The following is a 20,485-nucleotide window of genomic DNA, read 5'->3' as shown; positions in this document are numbered from 1 at the left end:
GGCTTTATAAAGTGATTTCAGCATCTGTGTTTGATCAGATTAAAATAGTACTAGCCACAAAAAATATTATTAATCACAAAGGTGAGGGGGAGAAGAATAAAGGGAGCAAGTGAGCAGAAATAAAAGTTAAATTAGTATTTTAAGTCCATTTTAATCCACAAATTAGTTACCTTCATTTAGATATAAATCTGATCCCCATCTCTGCTCCCAAACAGGAATTTGTTACTGAGACTGGAATTTGAGGACCTGTGAGGCCAAGAATCAACATGAACACTGTGTTGATCTGTGATTGAAGACAGAAGAAAAAAATAACAATATTAATAACAGCAACAACCACAATGCATTATTGAGATCTGAAGTGTGACCTTCATTCCAAGTTTGATGCTTGGGAAGGGGATACACGACAAGGTCACCCAGCCTTTAGTGCTTCAGGGGATAAAATTCTACTATTCAGATCTTTTACAAAGCAGAACTTTTGATTTTACTCCTATTTTATTATCTAGCTTGCCTCAAAGACTATTTTATATGCTGTGATGACTTTAGATGTGATACAGTCAGATGTAAGCAGCTTTTTTGATGTTATTTTTTTCAAATAAATGACTTTGAAGTCTATTTCCTAAGCTTTGGCGGGCCTTTAATTTAGCTCACTTATTATTATTATTATTATTATTATTATTATTATTATTATTATTATTATTATTATTATATTTTACTACAGCTGTGTGCTACTGGGCAATCTTTAATTTAGATGTAAAACATTCCAAAATCAGGATTGTATTTGGTATCTAATTGGATATCATTGCTAATTAACAGGTATTAAAAAATCCTTCCTGGGAGTCCTGAATGGTGTATCTAAAATAATTTTACAGAAAAACTCTTAGAAATTGAATTTATTGCAGTCTCTGCCAGCCCACCTGTGATCAAACAGCACAAACAAATAAACACACCTGCACTGTGGCAATAATTGTATTTTCTGCCATGATTTACAGTGGTGCCACAGCTTTTGTGATGTGCAATATTTAGAGGAAAACACAAATTATAATAAAGGTTTTCAATGTCTCCAAGAGCAGCATCTGTACAAATATTTACCAAAGTAGATTTACAGGAGACAAAAAAAAAATCCAAAAAAGACATTTTCTCCAAGGTTTAAATTAGCTGGTAGGTTAATTTGGAAACATTTCATTTAGATAAATACACCTGAATCCAGCATGAAGTAAAACTGTCAACTGTCAAAAATGAGGAGAAAAATAAAGTCAGTGCTTGAAAGTCCTTGACAGAGAATTAAAAAATCAGCATTTGAATTTCTCACATCAGGATCCTCATACAGAGTTATTTATTCAAGTGTTGAACAGGTGGTGTGGGAGCACTGAATGAAGCTCATTCACAGATTTGTGCTGTGCTTTTTATTTTAAAAAGCACAAATTCTGGTGAAAGCTCTGCCTAAATTAGGGCTTTTGCAGGGTATAAAGTAAATAAATATTCAAGCTACTCCCCCTGTGTAAAGCCAAGGCTAGGCATGAGAAGTCTGAAATTTTAAAGTTTTGAAACAAATCTCTCTCTTAAAGCCATAATTTATTTCACTGGCACATTATTGCACCCAGGAATTTTGGAGTGCTGCTCTTCATGCACAGAACCTGATTTTGACAGGCTCTGCCCTGCCCACCCTCCCAGGGAACAATTCCTAATTCCCAATATCCCATTTACCTCTGGCACTCCATGCTCTCATAAACATTCCCTCTCCATCTTTTCCATCATTTCCCTTCAGGTCTTGCAAGGACAAATTTCTGTGAAAACCTCAACTGGAGAATCCCACGCTCAGCAATTCCTCCTCAAGCTCTTCCCACCTGGCAGAGTTTTCCTCGCTTTTTGTCCACCCAGCTGGTGAAAAATCCCAGCTTGGATAATCTGTTCTGTGTTTATGGATAGTTGGAAAATTCAGCAAAATTCAGGAAAATGCTGGAGTTGTTTCTCATGAATGGAAACAGGTGAAAAGGATTCTTTGCACAAAAACTTGCCTGGCAAGATGTCAACTCAATTAATGACTGAGTGATTCCCCTCCTCTGTGCAAAGCAGCCCAGAAAATGGGTAGAAGTCATTAGAAGGAAGCCCTCACCAGAAGATCTAAATTACATCCTAATCCTTTAATTCCTCAGATGAAGAACACTCCCCAAGAAGTTCAGTGGCCCGGAAAATTCTCAATTCAACAATTTCTGCATCAGGCAAAACAGAGCTTGACATTTGTGCAGAGCAAACACCTCTGTGATCTGCCTTCGTTTATACAGTTTAAATATCCCATTAAACTAAATTTATTTCGTGGACAGTTTACAATTAAATTGCATTTTTTCCCCAAAAGTTGAGTTTCTAAGAACAGAACCAGATAAGGAACCAGAAGGTCTTTATGTTATCTTTTAGCAGGAATAAAACCAACTGTATCACCATTAGAGTATAGAAATACCCATGTTTGCTGTGTGATCAACAGTTACAATTATCACTATTTATTTAAATTAACCAACAATTAATCAATAACTGATAAATATTTGAGATTCTTCTGTTTTCTGAGAGCACACCTGCCTGTCCTCACACAGTTACCTCCCAGTAGTCACACAAGCTGCACAAAAGTACATCACCCAATCAAAAATATTTTATCAACTCCTCTGGGATAATTTAAAAATGTAACAGCTTTTACATGCAATGGCAAATTAGAATCAGATTTAAGTTTGGAAAAGATCAAATCCAACCACCAACCAGTTCACCACTAACCCATGTCCTCCAAACCACATCCACCCATTTTTGAAAACTTCCAAGGATGAGGCTCCACCACTGCCCCAGGCATTTCCCCAATGCTTAAAAACCCTTTCCATGAAGAAATTTTAATTTCCAAACCTCCTGTGGCACAATTTGAGGCCATTTCCTCCCATCCTGCCAATGTCAGAACAATGCCCAGGAAGGACATGCAGGAAAGTTCTTTCCAACAACTGTGGAAAACAAAAACCCTGGAATTACCTGCCCTGAAGAGGCATCTCCCAGATGGGAGGTGTGGGAGCAGCAGGGGAGACACAAAAGGGTCAAACAGAACTCAGGCTGCAAGAAATCCTTTTTGATTTGCATTAACACGGAACCCTGAGCAGTTACTCCTGCTTTACACAAACCTCCCCCCTTGTTACAACAGAGGGGACTTCTGGGTTAATTTTAGCAAGATGTCCAATGCAAAACTTGTCAAAATGAATTAAGAAATTGCTGTTAATTAGAGTGAACTTTCAATTCATGATTGGTGACACAGCTGGAAGCTTAGATCCTATTTTTATCTTGGTATGACACCACAGTTTACCACAGGATTATTTTACTAAATTTAAATATTTACTTAATTTTACTATATTTATTTAATCAGATCTTACTTATCCAGACAGTTTGGGAAGACCTGGATTCCAACTGCTTCCATGAGTTTCTGCACCCTTTATATGCACAATGTTCAGCCCCAAAATAAATCAGAATTTTACTCCCAAACAGCTGCAGATAAGCACTGAAAAGTTACCTAGATAATGGATTTCAACTCTTTTAGAATGCTTAATTCAAATGAACACACAACACAGGAATGAAATTAAAAGATTTAAAGGAAATAATGCAGGTGGAGAATAAAAAGGAAGCTTTTTCTTGCATCAGAATGTATTAGGTCTTGCAATTTGCATATACAAATAATTCAGCCACATTCACCGGCATTAAAAACACAGCAAGATCAAATTAGAAATGTAAGAAAAGAAAATAATAAGAGCTGAAACTGTATAATACATACATATATTATAAAGATTTGACAAATTAAATACATTTTGGTTATACAGAAAAGTTCCAGTAACTTTACATGAAAAATGGGACGAGGGAAACGCAAACATTTCAAAAGACTGAACACGGGCTGGTCAGGCTCATTTTAAAAGTTTAAAAAAATACATAAAAATAGCCTAAAAAACACTGCTAATTACAGTATGCATTCTTCATTAAGGCCCAAGTCAGCCAAGCACTTTGAAGGGATTGCTTTGGGGCCAGGGACCCATGGCATCCATGGATGGTGGCACGAGGGCGTCGGGAAGCGAACGCTCCAACGCTGAGCTGAGCTGGGACCTTCTGAACACATGAACAGTCCAAGTCACACAGTGACCAAAAGCACACACAAAGATCAGAAGGACACTTCCAATCCAACTATTTGGCCTTTTGAAGGAATTCCACGCAACAGACGGAGAGTCACAGGAAAATTCCAATCCACCCGGACCCTCCCCAGAGCTCCGGCCAGCGAGCACACGCGGTGACTGCCAAGGGAGCTCCTCAAATTCCACAAAAACCTTCATGGAGCCTCCCCAGAGCTCCGGCCAGCGAGCACACGCGGTGACTGCCAAGGGAGCTCCTCAAATTCCACAAAAACCTTCATGGAGCTACAGCTGGGAGCTCTGAATTCTGTTTTAGGCATTTCTCAATCTGGTTATCAACTAAAATCCGAGTACCCACCGGGGATTTGGTGTTCCAGCTGAACTCCATCCTGCTCCTGGTTGGAAGGAGCCTTTAGGGAACCCTGTGGGAGTTGTGCTGCAGCTCCTGGGGGCTGTGGGACCCCCACACCCTCACACCCCATCACTGCTGCACTGAGATCGACCTCATGGCCAACTCAGGGAGGTTTTACCTCAGGGACCCCAAAATCTGCCCAACACACAAATTGTTGTTGTTCGAAGGCTAAAGGGTCACAGGGATCCTGACAGCAGGATCGTAACATGGGAATTCCTTTCTCCTCCAACCTTTTGGATCTCCCTGCACTGAGACTGACTTCAGGAGACAACCCCAGTTTTCACCAAAGGGACCCACAAATCTGCCCAACAGACAAATTATTATTATTAGTATTATTATTATTATTATTATTAAAATGCCCCCTAAATCGTTGGAAAGATCCTGACATCAGGATCATACAATGGGAATTCCTTTGCATTATTTTCCAATTTTTTGGAGTCTCCCTGCACTGAGATTGACCTCATGAGACAACCTCACTTTTTACCTCAGGGACCCACAAATCTGCCCAACAGACAAAGTATTATTATTATTATTATTCAAATGCTGGCTAAGTAGTTGGAAAGATCCTGACATCAGGATCATACAATGGGAATTCCTTTGCATTATTTTCCAATTTTTTGGAGTCTCCCTGCACTGAGACTGACTTCATGCACAACTCACCCCAAGTTTTTACCTCAGGGACCCCAAATTTTGACAAATTATTATTCAAATGTGGGCTAAATGGTTGGAAAGATCCTGACATCAGGATCAGAAAATGGGAATTCCTTTGCATTATTCTCCAGCCTCGGGGAGCCTTTGCTATAAATCAAACTGAACCCCAGTGTACAATTTCCAGGCTGAATTTCTTCTGGCTCTTTCCATTTGGATGGCATTTCAGGACCATGCCCTTCCTCAGCTCCACTTTCAGCACCCAACCTTGAGTGTTTCTTCTCACAGAGACTCACGAGTGAGGTTTGGTCTTTAACCAATCTCGTTTCTGAAGTGCATCATTTACTGTACAAATAAATACAGGAGTGCAGCCATGGGAAGACAGGAACAGCCAATGGCACTGTGGGGACTGGGGGCTCAGGAATTCCCATCCCAAACCTTTTCCAGCCAGGCTGGAATGGAAGGAGACCCAGGGACACCTTCCCATCCCTTGCATTGTCCAGGGGGCGAGGAGATTCTGCTGGGATGGGATAAAACAGTGCAAGAGCAGCAGGGAAAGCTCAGGTGAAGCTGCTTGTTTGAAATGAGGTTTGATGCTGCACGGCCAAAGCCCTGCTGGACGAGACAGAACTGCTGCATATTTGTTATTTAATTCTTTACAGAACTGCTGCATATTTGTTATTTAATTCATTACAGAACTGCTGCATATTTGTTATTTAATTCATTACAGAACTGCTGCATATTTGTTATTTAATTCATTACAGATTCACCCCTTTGTGCTCATTAAGTCAGAGATGCTTTTGGAAGAGAGAGAGAGATAAATGTGGTAATTATTCAATATTTGGGTGCCCTGTGATTTTGGGGATTTTCCAGCCCCTGGCCAGGGCTGTAATAATTTATATTTTCTGTCACCAATTCTATTCTCAGTAGTACTTTCCATAAAAATAAATCTCTGTACACAACTCTAAACCTCTTTAAGAAAGTCCTTTTTTGATAACATTTCTGGGAGGGTAAGAACCTGGAGGAACTTCTGCTACAGTACTCAATGTTTCTGGCATTAAACTGTTCATAAAATGTTTTTTTCCAATTTTTACCTCTTAATTATCCTGCTAAGTCATATCAAGGAATAGGAGTTCATCTCTTATTTTAAAGAAGTGGGAAATTATGCAGGTGTTTATAGACAAGAGATGCTTTTACCTTAATTCCTGGCCTTTCTCTTCAAGTAGACAAGTTCAGGTGCTGCAAAATATACTTTTCAAATAAGCAAAATATTCTAAAAACCACATTATTGCCTTTCTAACTCCACTTAAACAATATCTGGAAAAAAAAATAAACAGGGCTTTGAAAATTCTGTTAATCCAAAAATTCAAATCTGTATTTCTGCTGCCTTTTTCCTATGGACAGTAAGACAAAATCCAACAAAACCTGGAGGCTCCTTAAAACAGCCTGGAAAAATAAACATCTATTTTCACGGTGAACATATTTTCCTGGTGAACAAAATATGTTTATGTGCACCCAAATTCACTTTTTTTTAGGATGAACTGTAAATCACCTGTCAAAAAATTCAAGAATTGGGACATGATGTTTTTGATAAATATTTATGAGTGGAAAAATTCAAAGAAAAAAAACCCCAAGAATTAATTTTTTGTTAGTTAGAATAAAGATTTCTATCCCATCTTACAGTGCTATACAGTATAGGAACAATATAGTTTACTTTAGAAGATATTTATATTTAAGAAACAACTTTATACAGCAAATGCAACTTTTAGAGCCAGCACAACGTTGTATTTACAGTTCAGTCAACAATCCAAGTGACACAGAATAAATTAACATAATATACAACTATTTATACAGACAAATTAAAAAATAAGGCAGAATTCTCATTTGAAATTAGCATAATCTGAAAAGATGTCGATGAAATCTTGTACCACTCTGTAGCAGAATTCATACTGTTCCTGGAAAACAAGGAAAGGAGATCAAAATGTGCTTTTGGTTACACTAAAAAACCTCAATTCTGCAAATGCCAGTGGTAAATTCAATATATCCTAACTGGGAGCAGTAACTGAGGACTGGTGATTATTTTAAATAAAACCAGTGGTTTATTTTCTGTGGTCAGACACAGGCTGATCCTTGCTCTTTGCTTCAAATGTCTTCTTGAGCTTCTTGGTTCTTAAAGTGAGTCAGTTCTTAGGCCTGGCTTTTGATTTAAACCCAGCTGCTCACACAGAAACTCCTGAGCCCTGCCCAGGGATAATCCCAGAATGGTTTGGGCTGGAAAGGACCTCAAATCCCAGCACCCTCCCAGGGAAGGATTTCTTTAGCAAATAATATAAAACATGACAATCATGCTTATTCCAGAACCTAAGAATTCATTTCAAGTCAGTTCTTCTCATTCTGGATACCTGCCTGACAGAACCAGTGGGGGATGGGGGAAAACCCAGATTTGGAATTATTGATAAAGCATCACTTTCCTTCAGCAGCTGTCCAAGGAAACTCCACAAATTCTCTGGGAATTCCATCCCAGCCCCTCCTCACCCTCCCAGGGAGGAATTCCTTCCCAATGTCCCACCCAGCCCTGTCTCACCCTGAGCATGAATAATCCAATTCCATTTCTTTATCTCCTTTATTCCTGTCTGTGGGATGGAGAAAACATCTCCCTGGAAAAAGGGTTTGAGGTAGTTGTTTATAAGAGGTTTCAGATGCTGAATGGAAGCTGCTATGGAAATCAAAAAAATCAATATTTTTATGTATTTTCAAGTTCAGCAAAGTCTCAAAAACTTTTTTTATGGTTACTCAATGGGGAAAAGTATCTGGACTAAGCTTCAAAGAGTAGTTGTAGCTGACTTGAAGGAAAACTTTAAAGATTTTAAACAAGTCAGAGACATTTCCAAAGATTTCCTCATCCCTGGGAGTGTCCAAGGCCAGGCTGGATGGGGCTTGGAGCAGCCTGAAATGGTGGACAGTGTCCCTGCCATGGCAGGGGTGGGAATGGGGTGGGTTTTAAGGTCTCTTCCAGCCAAAACCATTCTGTGATTCCAATTTATGTCCAGACAATTTAAGGTATGAAAGAACAACTGATAAATAGCTTGAAAGCCATTTACTTAATATATTTTATCACCTGCAACACTCAAAATACATTTAGTTTAACTACCTCAAGTTCCTAAAAGACAGAGAATATTTAACCAAATTGTATTTTTAGACATGCTCTAAAACCTCCTGTAAAACCCTGGTTATGCCTTGTACACCCACATCCACCGTGCATCATTTATGCCAAGCTGCAAAAACCCCTTTTATCCTCCTTTGCCAGGAACATTTGCACCCAGAGCTCCCTTCCAAAGGCCTGGCAAGCCCCATACTGTGGGATCTCAGCACCTCAGGACGGAGGTGCAGAGAGGCTGAGACCACCCTTGGGGGGCTCGGGAATCCTGGAATGTTGCCAGAAGTGTCTGGTGGCAGGATTTTGATCCTACACAGGAGATGAGACCTGTATGAGGACTGGGAGGAATTCACTGGGTGAATGGTGAAGGGATAAGTTAATTAGAGTGTAAAACACAGGGTTTAGGATTTTGGTACAGGGGGGTCTAAAGAAGTAAGATGGAGGAATTGGGGCGTGTCCTGTCCTTCTTCTTCTTCTTCTTGGCCTCCATCTTCTGTGGTGGTGGTGGCACTTTGGGATTGGTCATTACTAGAAGTGCACCGGTTAATAAGGGTAGAAGGTATTGGGGAGAAATGATAAATATTGTACACGTAACTTCGGGTATAAAGATAAGTGACCGCCCCGGGGGCTCGCGGAGTGTGCCCATGGCTGACTTGCTGTGCAGACCTCTGTCGGGCTGAAAGAAAATCTTTTAGATAAACAATTAATAAACACCAAGACCGAGACAAGATCAGAAGTCTCTCCTCGTCCTTTGAAGCGTCGGCTCTTCAAGGCCATCCCTGGGCCTTTCCAGGCCACCTAAACAGCTCACAGAAAACCTTACACATACCAGTGTTTGCACCATGTGTGGCCTCTGCAGCCTCAAGCTCTTCACAGCCTGGAACACGTCCAGCAGCCCCTCAGCCTTGACCCGCTCCAGGATGTTGCTCAGGGCTATGAAGGTTCCTGTTCTCCCTGCTCCAGCACTGCAATGAAAACACAAATTTTTGGCATGAAGTGGGATAAAATGGAAAAAGAGCATTGGAATCCAAAATGCAAGGAGCTCTCAGAACTTCGGGCTTGTAAACCAAAGCTTAGGATTAAACACAGGATTTGATCGAAGACCTTGGAAAAGGCTCCCAAACTCAGATACTGGAAGGGAGAATGTGGATTTGTAGTTTAAAGCAGAGACATCTTAAACCAAGTAAAAGAAAGTTTAGAGTTTTAGTGTTTAAGATACAGAAAAAAATAAAAGTAGTTACAGAGGTTAACAAGGAGTTTAGAATGCAGCACTGTGGGTTTGTGTGCCATAACATGATTGGCTAAGAAAGCTCACACTGTAGCAGGGGTCCCTAAGATTAAATATTTAAGGATTGGGTCAAAAACACAAAAACCCCTGTTGGCAATGTTTTATTGGTCACTAAATCCTTAAAAAGATGTGGTAACTAAAGGTCTTGTGACCTTCTGGGCCGTGCAGTGAAGATGTGAGCCTAACTCACCCTTCCTGCCTATGCAGAATATAAGACAAATAAATCAAATAATCTAAAACAATTCAGAGGTCCCGTCTCTAACTCATTCAAAACTTCCAAAATCCCCACACCAGAGGCATGGCAGGGCACAGAGCAGCCAAGCTGGGGGCAGAGGGGCTCACCTGCAGTGCACAGTGATGGGGTGGTTCCCTGTCTGCTGCTGCTGCTTCTGCACCGCGGCAATGAGGTCGATCATGCCCTTCCCCTCGGCAGGAATCCCGATCTCCGGCCACCCGTGGAAGTGGAACTGCCTGACCAGCCTGCTCTGCTTCTCCTGGTTGCTCTGCCAGCAGGAAAACACCCTTCAGCCACTCGTCACTCCCAGGTGCAAACACAGTTCCTGCCTGGAGCATCTGCAGCAGCGATTCCGCTGCAGAATCTCCAGCCTGGTCCGCACCATATAAAGGACCTCGGTGATTTTATTCCCAGTGATATTCCGTGATTCTGTTTCTAAATCCCCCACCCACTGACAATTTCCCCCTCCAATTTTCCTTGGGTTTGCACAGCTGTTTCCTCTGGGAAGGACTTGGGATACACTGGCAGTGCCCAAGGCCAGGCTGGACAGGGCTTGGAATAACCTGGGATGGTGGGAGGGGTCCCTGCCCATGGCAGGGTGGAGTGAGATGAGTTTAAGGTCCCTTCCAACCCAAACCCAAATTTTGTGAAAAATCCTGAATCAAATTTTCTTTGATACCTATGTGGGAGATGGCAGAAAAATCTAGGGATAACAGCAACAACAAAACAGTTTAAAAACCCCAAAACCCACCCCCCATTTTGCAACCACCTGTTTCACTGACCAGAATTTTCAGGGACTTTAAACAAAATTATTTCATATAAGCTTCCTCTTAATGCCACCTTTTGATTAACCACATTTAAATTTAGACAGAAATCCCAGAATTTAAGATACATAACCAGATTTGTAAATGCCTTCTGATGGGGGAAAAACCCCAGAAATGGCTGGAATTGTAAAGAATTACCGGATTGTATGTGACCAGGAAGTCCCTCACACTGATGGCATCCATCAGGCTGTCACTCTTGATTTCCACCGTGATCTCTCCGTGAGTCACAGAGCCCTCTGATGGCCAGTACTGGCAGCATTTCTCCTGCAGAATCCCAGAGAATTGCAAATATTCCTGGATTTATTTTTCTCAGTTATCTACATTGTCATGAATCTCTGCCATAAGAAGTGACAGCCAGCATAATAAGTGTGTTCTAAACACTAAGAATGCAGTGATAAAATATTTCTTGAGTAGAAACCATCTTGATGAAAAAGGCTCAGGAGGCCCAGATAGCAAATATTGCTTTAAAACAGAGTAGAATAATAAATGGAATTCCTGAAAGCAAGGTAAAATTGTTAAAAACTTCCCAGAACCACCAAGAAAAAGCTTTTCACAACAGCCTTGTTGAACCCAGAATTTTCAAGCTGCAGCACAGGACTCATTAATTAATTAGTGACATTAATTCTCATATTTTAATCAAATAATTAATTAATTCTTGTATTTTAATCAAGGTTCAGAATGAGCAATAAGAGCTTTTATTGGGAAAAATGGGATAAAAGTTTACACAAAAGTTTGTTCCCAAATCCCAAAACTCTGTCCTGTGTCAGGCATCCCTTGATGCAAAGTGGAATCTTTCAAAAATCACAATATTCTGCAGTTTTTTTGTGTTTCCAGACAATCCCAGAAAAAGCAGCAACACTGCCTCACACCAATGAGTGAAGCAAGTACTCCTTTTAGGAAAAGCCCAAAAAAATTCAGATTGCTGGAATTTTTAGACAAAAAATAAATAATTTCTCCAGTATTGATGCTTGTGGTTTGCAGGTGGGAAGGGGCAGTGTGGGGTTGCAGGGTGGGCATGAGTCAGATCAGGCCCTTTTCTGACCCACACATGGGGCAACTGAGAGGCCTTTTAAAAACTTTTATTCTACTTTCTGTCTCGTGTGAAGGGTGAGACAATACAGATGTTATAATTCACACCATCACAATCAGAAGCTATTTCAGAATTAGAATACATTATAAGGGTTTCTTGGCCTATCAGCTTTTGCCACACCATGCTGTAAATGCTTTAAAGCCAATCTAAAACTACCCTTCTTGTGGAAGAGGTTTTACAGTGACCTCTGTCAGCCAGAGAGAAGTTTGATCCATGTTTATCTCTGAAAGAATTCCCTACCAAGGTTGTTGACCTAAAAACCAAGAAAGAAAGAAGGATAAATAAGCAAAATCTGCAATTCCATTCCATTGAGCTCTTTGTTTGTCTTTCCTGACCAATGAGTAAAGTGTAAATTTAGGAGTTTTGTAAGAATGGATAAAAAGCATGAATGCTAGAATAAAACCAGTTTGCTAGAATAAAAATGCTAAAATAAAACCAGTTGGAAGCCTTCTGAAAACGGAGTGTGTTGCTTTGTATTGTCTCCATCTCAGCCACGACAGTGGCTCCTACTACAATGCATCTTTCATTTCTCCAAAGTACCCAGTCTTATTTGCAAGGCCACCCTTTGAGACTTGTTTGTATTTCCATTTCTCCCTCAGCAATGCCTGTCCAATTCCTTGGCATCTCCAAGTCAGCATTTCCCATCTCAGGGTCTGCACCCTGTGTGAGCCTCGTGCCAGGCTCTGAGGCTCTCTCCAGGCCCATTTCCCATTTCCCACGTACCTGCTCCCTCTCCTGCACCTCGGTGAGCATCACGATGGTGTGGCACTTCCACTCCCACACCATCCTCCAGAAATCCTCCACCGTGTGAGGGAGGGGGCCCTGGGTGGCAATGAAATAATCCTTCTGCCGGTAGCCCTGTGGGAAGAGAGGGGTCACACAGGGACAGGGAGGGGGTCATGGGGACATCACAGCTTAAATGGGGCTTCTCCCACAGGGAATGACAGGAACAGCCTCAGGCCGCACCAGGGAAGGTGCAAGTTGAGAATTTCCCCACAGAAAATGTCAGTGAGTCCCCATCCTGGAAGGATTTAAAGCCATGTGGAGGTGGCACTTGGGGACATGGGGCAGTGCTGGGGAATGGCTGGACTCGGTGGTCTGAGAGAGCTTTTCCAAGGTTCTAAAATCTGCCCCAAATTCACAATGCTCAGGTGAATTTCTCCAGTCATGGCTGAGGGGAAGAGATGCTGCAGGAGCACATTTCACAAGATCACCACAACAGCAGTGTCACAGACATCTTTTATGGAAAATCCTTTCCTTAGGATTTTTCCTCCTGAGAAACTGAGAGGCCTCAGGAACAAAATGCAAACAATGATTATCTGCTGCTGTGGGATGCAACAGGTGCATCTGGGATTGGTCTCATGGGGTTGTTTCTAATTAATGGCCAATCACAGTCAGCTGGCTCAGACTCTCTGTCCAAGCCACAAACCTTTGTTATCATTCTTTCCTATTCTATTCTTAGCCAACCTTCTGATGAAATCCTTTCTTCTATTCTTTTAGTATAGTTTTAATGTAATATATATCATAAAATAATAAATCAGCTTCTGAAACATGGAGTCAGATCCTCATCTCTTCCCTCACCCTCAGACCCCTGAGAACACCATCACACAGCAGCTCCCAGCTTTCCTTCAGAATGAATTTCTGCCTCAAGTTTTGAGGTCCAGTTTAATTTCACAGCATCAATGAGGTTGGAAAAGAGCTCTGAGACCCTTAAGTCCAACCTGTGACCCAACCCCAAGGCTCTGAGGCCACATCCAGCCCCTCCTTATTCCCATGCAGGTGTGATCTGTGTGGAATCCACAGCCCTCAGTCACTAACGTGGTTTCACTGCTTAAGGACATGATTAATTCTCATATTTCAACAAAAACAAGGCACAATCCCGTGTTCAGCTTCCAACAGGAAGCTGGGAAGAAAACCTGGAATTCATCCAGCTCTGCCCAAGTAAAGCCTGGCTGCCAGACACTGTCACAGCTTTCCCTGTGCTAACACTGGCTTCTCTGTTTCTCAGAAAAGCAAATATTTACACCTGTTAACCTGACCCAGATAGTGGAATCACTGGCTGTGATTGTGCAGCTGATTTGTTTGGTCAGAACTGAATAAAAGGTTTGGTTTATAAATCTAACAACAAGGTTTAAATTGCACAACCATTTAAACTGAAATTAAAAACACCCGATAAGAAATGCATTTGGAAACTCCCAGAAACAAAGCTGATGTTCTTTGCAAGCCAAGCTGATTGTGCTCTTTAAAAAGACCTGTCAGCAGCAAAATCTTGGATTTGGAAAGGAAAGGCATGAAAATGTTGTATACTTACATCTATGAAGGAAGCATTGATGTAATCTGTGTACTCCTGCCCTCTTTTCATGGACAGAATCACTCTGTTAAAATCATCTGGAAAAAAAAGTCTGGACTTAGTTTTGAGTCCAGTAAAAAAAGTCTGGGCTTAATTTTGAGTCCAAAGAAAAAAACTGTAGTCTTAATTTTGAGTCCAGTCTTACTTTGCCAACTGCCCACAGAAGAACAAACCCCACCCAATCTTTTCTGTGAAATGTTCATTTTCAGGTGCAAACATGAAATGGAACACTGTGCATGGAACCACACAGAAAAGGGGTGGTTTAAAAGGTGAAATTGCTGAATTATTTAATTCAAAATCCCTGACTGTAACAGATTTTAGGGTGATTCAGTACAACCAATTCACTGGATTTTTTACAGATGCCAGTCTGTAAGGGGAGCTGTGCTCTGCCAGGGATTCCTGGCACTTTCCCTGGGGAGGAGGAGCTGGGCTCTTACAGGGGATGATCTGGATGACTCTGGCTTTCTTCATGTTGGCTGGGAGGTTGCCAGTCCTCATGTTCTCCTTCATGATGCGCACGTTGGTCAGCTTCTGCAGAGAGCACAGGGGTGAGCACGGGGCAGGAGTGGGGCCCAGCACATCCCGCAGAGCCATTGTGGGGTAAAAAATCCCTGCCACACTCACAGGGAGCTGCAGCCACTGCACTGCCCTGGCTATAGAAACTGAGAAGGAATAACTTCACAGCATCCCAGAATGGCTTGGGTTGGAAGGGACTTTAAATCCCATCCAGTGCCATGGGCAGGGACAGCTCCCACTGTGCCAGGCTGCCCTTGGACACCTCCAGGGATCCCTGTGCCAGGGCCTGCCCACCCTCACAGACAAAAATTCCTTCCCAATATCCCACCTAATCTTCCTTCCCTCAATACTGTTGATTTTGGAACTTGTTGCTCTATCATCAAACTTATTTCTACATCATTTTCTTTAACCAGTTCCCAATTTCTGGTTAAATTAGTCCTTTAAAGCAAAGGGACAAGTCCAGCTAACACCCAGATGGCAATTAATACTTTATATAGAAAATAAATATTTTACCATAAGGAAAATCATAAAAAAAAATCGAACTATTCCTTCAGGGAACTAAAACAATGATCACACACAGCCAGCGTGGTTTTCTTCAGCTGGGGTTTCTCCACTGATAAGAAATGAGATTTTTTGGGTTTATTTTGAGGCTTTTCTCCAGCCCTGTACATTCCCTGCTGTCAGACACCTCAGAGTTAACAATCCCACTGGGATAGAGATTAGGAGCACCTCATCCAGTTTCCTCTTCCAGCATTATCTGATCTGGCCCTGCACCACACCCAGAGAATCACTGCACTTCTCTTTTATAAACAAACAAAAGGCATTTAGGGAAAGGCCAGGGAATGACACAGCTCTGAATGAGGGAATGAGATTAAAATCTGAATTTAGGGAACAGGATGTTCAGCAAGGCCCCATTCACAAAAACCACCAAAAAAAACCAACTCCTTCCCTTTTATGCACCTTTAAGGTTACACTTCTATCCACTGGGCTTGCATCTTGGAAATCCTATGGGAAAGATTTCCATACTTACTTTAAATTCCTCTTCCAGCCCTATTTTGACCAGGTTTGGGGCTGCATTTTGGGAAGTCTGGAGGTGTTTTTCCAGGGATGACACATCCAGCTCTGTGTCACCGTAGAGGTAGTACTCGAGTAAGGCTTGGTAAATGAAGGAATATTGCATCTGGAAGGGACAGAGAGGAAGAGAAAGGGATGGAAATGAGGAATTCTGGGACTTTTTTAAAATCCCAGAATGGTTTGGCTTGGAAGGGACCTTAAATCCCACCCAGAGCCGCCCCTGCCATGGCAGGGACACCTCCCACTGTCCCAGCTGCTCCAGCCCCAATGTCCAGCCTGGCCTTGGGCACTGCCAGGGATCCAGGGGCAGCCACAGCTGCTCTGGGAATTCCATCCCACAGGGAACAATTCTTCCCCAATATCCCATCTAACTTCAAAACCACTGCTCCTTGTCTTGTCCCTGTTTGGTGACAATCTCCTAATTATTAACATAATAACAAATTATGCTAAACCAGAGTTTTCCTGGTTTTCTCACATTTCCACTCATATTCTCTGACATTCCACTCTCATGTGCATGGGAAAACTTGGAAATGACTCCTTAAAATTAAGCGTTTCACAGTGGTCTTCTCCACCTTTACCTTTTCCCCCACCCCACATCCTTCACTGAGCTTTGTGCATTTTTGAATTAGAGAATCCTAGAGCGATTTGGGTTGGAAGGGACCTTAAAACTCATCCATCCCACCCCTGCCATGGTGAGGAACGCCTCCCACTAATCCCAGGCTGCTCCAAGCCCCAATTTCCCAATTGTCCAGCACGATGGAGTGGGAACACAGCAGCATTTCCCTCCCTGCCCAGTAAAATCTGGAATTCCGGGTGACTGGAGTGCACTCACGTCAGTCTGGACCATCTGTGGCCGCTGGTTGCGGATCCTGCAGACGAAGTCAAAGACGTCCACCCTGTGCTCGGCGTGCATCATGTCGATGATGGCGTCGATGACGATGAAGGTGCCCGTGCGCCCCACGCCCGCGCTGGGGAGGGAAAACGCCTGGTCACACACACCCTCTGCACACACTGACACTTCTATCACTGGATTGTACTGTGAGAAAGCTCAGAGGAAAGAATTAAAACAATTCTCATCTCCCCTTGCTGCACCTGTTGTTGAGCGCGTGTGTGTGGCGGTGTTTGAGGGTCCCCAGGATGAGGGGAGAGATGAGAATCTTGACTCCATGTTTCAGAAGGCTGATTTATTATTTTATGGTATATTTATATTAAAAGAAAATCATAAACAATAGAATTATAAAACTATAGATTAGAACAATTCTCATCTCCACTTGCTGCACCTGCTGTTGGGCACATGTGTGTGGTGGTGTTTGAGGAACAAGGGAAGAGATGAGAATCTTGACTCCATGTTTCAGAAGGCTGATTTATTATTTTATGGTATATTTATATTAAAAGAAAATTATAAACAATAGATTTATAAAACTATAGAATTAGAACAATTCTCATCTCCACTTGCTGCACCTGCTGTTGGGCACATGTGTGTGGTGGTGTTTGAGGAACAAGGGAAGAGATGAGAATCTTGACTCCATGTTTCAGAGGCTGATTTATTGTTTTATGGTATATTTATATTAAAAGAAAATTATAAGCAATAGAATTATAAAACTATAGAATTAGAACAATTCTCATCTCCGTTTGCTGCACCTCTTGTTGGGCACATGTGTGTGGCAGTGTTTGAGGGTCCCCAGGATGAGGGGAGAGATGAGAATCTTGACTCCATGTTCCAGAAGGCTGATTTATTGTTTTATGGTATATATTATATTAAAATAAAATGATATGCTAAAACTATAGAATTATAAACCTTTAGAATTAGAACAATTCTCATCTCCCCTTGCTGCACCTCTTGTTGGGCACGTGTGTGTGGTGGTGTTTGAGGAACAAGGGAAGAGATGAGAATCTTCACTCCATGTTTCAGAAGGCTGGTTCATTATTTTATGGTATATATTATGTTAAAAGAAAATGATATACTAAAACTATAGAATTATAAAACTATAGAATTAGAACAATTCTCATCTCCACTTGCTGCACCTGTTGCTGACCATGTGTCTATGGCGGTGTTTGAGGGTCTTCAGTACAAGATGAAAATTTTAATTGGAATTTTAAGGAATTTTTAGCTCCACACTTCCCAAGGCTGCCATCCCTAAACACTTTTTGGTTTTTATATCCTTAAAAGCCACGAGAGGGAGCACGACCGTTAGAAATGACAAAATTCCAGCGACTTTCAGCTCTTCCTTCCAGAGGAAAAGGGCATGGCATCCTGTACTAGTCATGAGCAGCTCTCCTTTAACCTCTGGGCAGTTTTTGCTTGGCTGCAGTGGCCACAAACACCTCCAGGAACACGATAAAAACGCCTTCCCTCCCCTCACAGGCTCAAAAATACAAAGCAATTCTCAGCAAGGCTACATCAGGCTTTCAATAAGACCAGAAAAATAAAATTATTGTATTTATAGTACAATTATTTCATTCGCACACACACTTTACCAGCAGGGAAACCAAAACCCACGAGCTCCACTATTCCAGAGGTCTGGAAGGATGATGGAGATTCGCCTCCCTCTCCCTTCCATCCATCCCTGTTGGCTCTCTGGCACCACAAGAAATCTCCCTCATGTCCTACTGCCTTAATTCCCACTCACAAGAGATTGTTCTTCTCCTGACAGCCCTGGCAGCCACCTCTGAGCACAGATCTCCCCTCCCCAGTTCCCACTGGTCTCTCACTGCTCATTCCTGGAGATTTCAGCCCAGCTCAGCTCCTCACTCCCTTTCCAGCCATCATCCCTTTTTGTACATCCCTGTTCCCAGAGCAGCTCTGGATTCCATCCCTGCTGAAGTTGGTGACCTCCCCACCCTGGGCATTCACCTCCTGAGTGTCTCCATCCTTAGCCTGCTTTGTGGCATCCCTTACTCAGCCATTCCTCAAAGTCCTTCTCCACCCACTGAAAAAATTCTATTTCTAAAAAAAAACTATTTCTAAAACCTTACAGAACACAAGAATCAGCAGAAAGTCCTGCCACTCCTCATTTTCCCTCCTTGACTTCCGAATGCTCTGTCAGTGTTTTATTCACTTCCCAAAGCCAACTGCAGAGCTTTTGGCCAGGCTGGCTGGGGCACATTTCCCCACAGGCTCCCTAAAAATGGATGGTTACTCACTGCTGATGGCTTCCCTTTCCTCTTCCCAACAATCCAGTGGTGTCACATCCTGAGGGGGGACGGCAGCTCAGTGTCACCTCTGTCCTCCTCCCCTGCTCACCCTGACACACAGCGGCCTCGTGTGCCCTGCTGGCCCTTGGCATTGAAATCTCTGCAGGTACCGGTGAAATTATTTTGTATTTTCCTTGCTTTTGGCTCTCCTTCTGCTGGTGAAACCAAGCACAGCCTTTCCTGCTGCTGCCAAACAAAGCTCGAGCCCAGGATGAGACTCCACACACAGCAAAGGGCTTTAAAAATATTCTCAACTGAGACAACTCAAATCTACTTTTCCCATCTAAATGTTTTTTTTAATTCATGACACCTGGGGAAGAAGGTGAATCCCAGCAGGACAAACACCCTCTTGTTCCCTAACACACATTTCCAGGGAGTATTCATAGCAAGGAAAAAGAGACAAATTCAGGAATTTACAATTTTTTTTTGCCTCAAAAACAAGACCCAGGCAGACAAAGCTGCTCTTCTTTTCTTTTCACTCTGCTCTTGTGCTCTTTTTACTGTAACCTTGCAATAATTGCTCCTGAAAAGCCACTTCCTGCTCAGGGTGAGCTTACAGCTGCTACAGAGGTTACAATTATTCTCTTCAAACTGCTTGGGAGTTTGCTTTTAGTTTCATTAAAGACTTCACCAGGATGTGCCTGTGTGAGTGACCAGTGAGTGGGAATTGGTTCTGGATTGGGATGAAGCACATTTTTAAAATTGCAGCATTTTAGTCTCTTGAATTCAAGTCTTTCTTCCAAACTTTTCAGGCATTTCATGGCTGATTTCCATTAGAAAACTGCAATTTGACTGTGGGAGAAGTGGGGGAAGAATTCCCAGAGCAGCACTGAGTGGCAAAGGCCACAGATTTCTATCACCAGTCTGTTTTTCTGACAAAGAACAGATTTATACCCAACAATGGAGATCCCTCATAAAGAAAAGCCCCAAACAGCAGAACAACAACTTCTGTTTGAGTATTGCACTGGCAGCAAAGACAGAGCTTTGGAAATTGTTTTTACTCTCTGCTCTCAAGAACTCAGCAGATTATTACCCTTGAATAGAAATATGTGAGTAAATATAGCTATAAATATAAAGATATATATAAAATACATATAAAATAGATATAAAGTCTTAAAAACATATATAAAAATATGTAAAAAAATCTAAATATATATAAATAACTCCAGGGCAAGCCACAAGAATGGTCTGGGGAGCACATACATACCTACAGTGAACCACAATGGGTCCAGCATGGGCAGGATTCAGGGTCTTGACTTTTTTCAGGAATTTCAGCATGCCAATAGGTGTGAAAGGCACCCCAAAATCCGGCCAGCTGGTGAAGTGGAGCTGTGTGACCAGCCTTGGAGCTTTGCATCCCTCCTGGAGCTGCAGGAACACCCAGATTCTGAGTTTAACATCTCATTTTTCATGCTGGTTTTGTGGTTTTAGTAGTTGATAATTATCAATATTTTTAAAAATGTTATTTAAATATATAGACAGTATTTGTTATTTTACAGATATGTTTGAGTTGTTTGTATTGTTAGTTACAAAATCAAAAATATTAGTTGTTATTTGATA

The 20,485-nt window shown here is 42.0% G+C and overlaps 1 protein-coding gene across 2 annotated transcripts in view; it reads right to left on the bottom strand.

The window, feature by feature from the left end:
* Window positions 1-3,731: 3,731 nt before the first annotated feature.
* The window catches only part of PTPRE (protein tyrosine phosphatase receptor type E), a 95,753-nt gene continuing 78,999 nt past the window's right edge, over window positions 3,732-20,485 (bottom strand). The window contains exons 11-21 of one of the 2 annotated variants that reach the window (XR_009275090.1): window positions 20,133-20,293; window positions 16,563-16,698; window positions 15,687-15,836; window positions 14,578-14,671; window positions 14,102-14,178; window positions 12,514-12,648; window positions 10,839-10,964; window positions 9,984-10,144; window positions 9,183-9,318; window positions 4,412-7,151; window positions 3,732-4,331 (exon numbers count right to left, since the gene is read on the bottom strand). Coding sequence is in view for 1 of the 2 variants with exons in the window: in XM_058810917.1 (XP_058666900.1) it covers window positions 7,077-7,151; window positions 9,183-9,318; window positions 9,984-10,144; window positions 10,839-10,964; window positions 12,514-12,648; window positions 14,102-14,178; window positions 14,578-14,671; window positions 15,687-15,836; window positions 16,563-16,698; window positions 20,133-20,293 (1,251 nt within the window). In the remaining variant the exon portion in view is untranslated. Of the gene's footprint in view, window positions 7,152-9,182; window positions 9,319-9,983; window positions 10,145-10,838; window positions 10,965-12,513; window positions 12,649-14,101; window positions 14,179-14,577; window positions 14,672-15,686; window positions 15,837-16,562; window positions 16,699-20,132; window positions 20,294-20,485 lie in introns of both variants that reach the window. The other variant, XM_058810917.1, reaches the window with a different exon arrangement.

This window comes from Ammospiza caudacuta, chromosome 9 (assembly GCF_027887145.1).
Source record: "Ammospiza caudacuta isolate bAmmCau1 chromosome 9, bAmmCau1.pri, whole genome shotgun sequence".
Classification (NCBI taxonomy): Eukaryota; Metazoa; Chordata; class Aves; order Passeriformes; family Passerellidae; genus Ammospiza; species Ammospiza caudacuta.
Note: the sequence above shows the minus strand (reverse complement) of the source record. Positions and strands in the feature narration are given on the sequence as shown.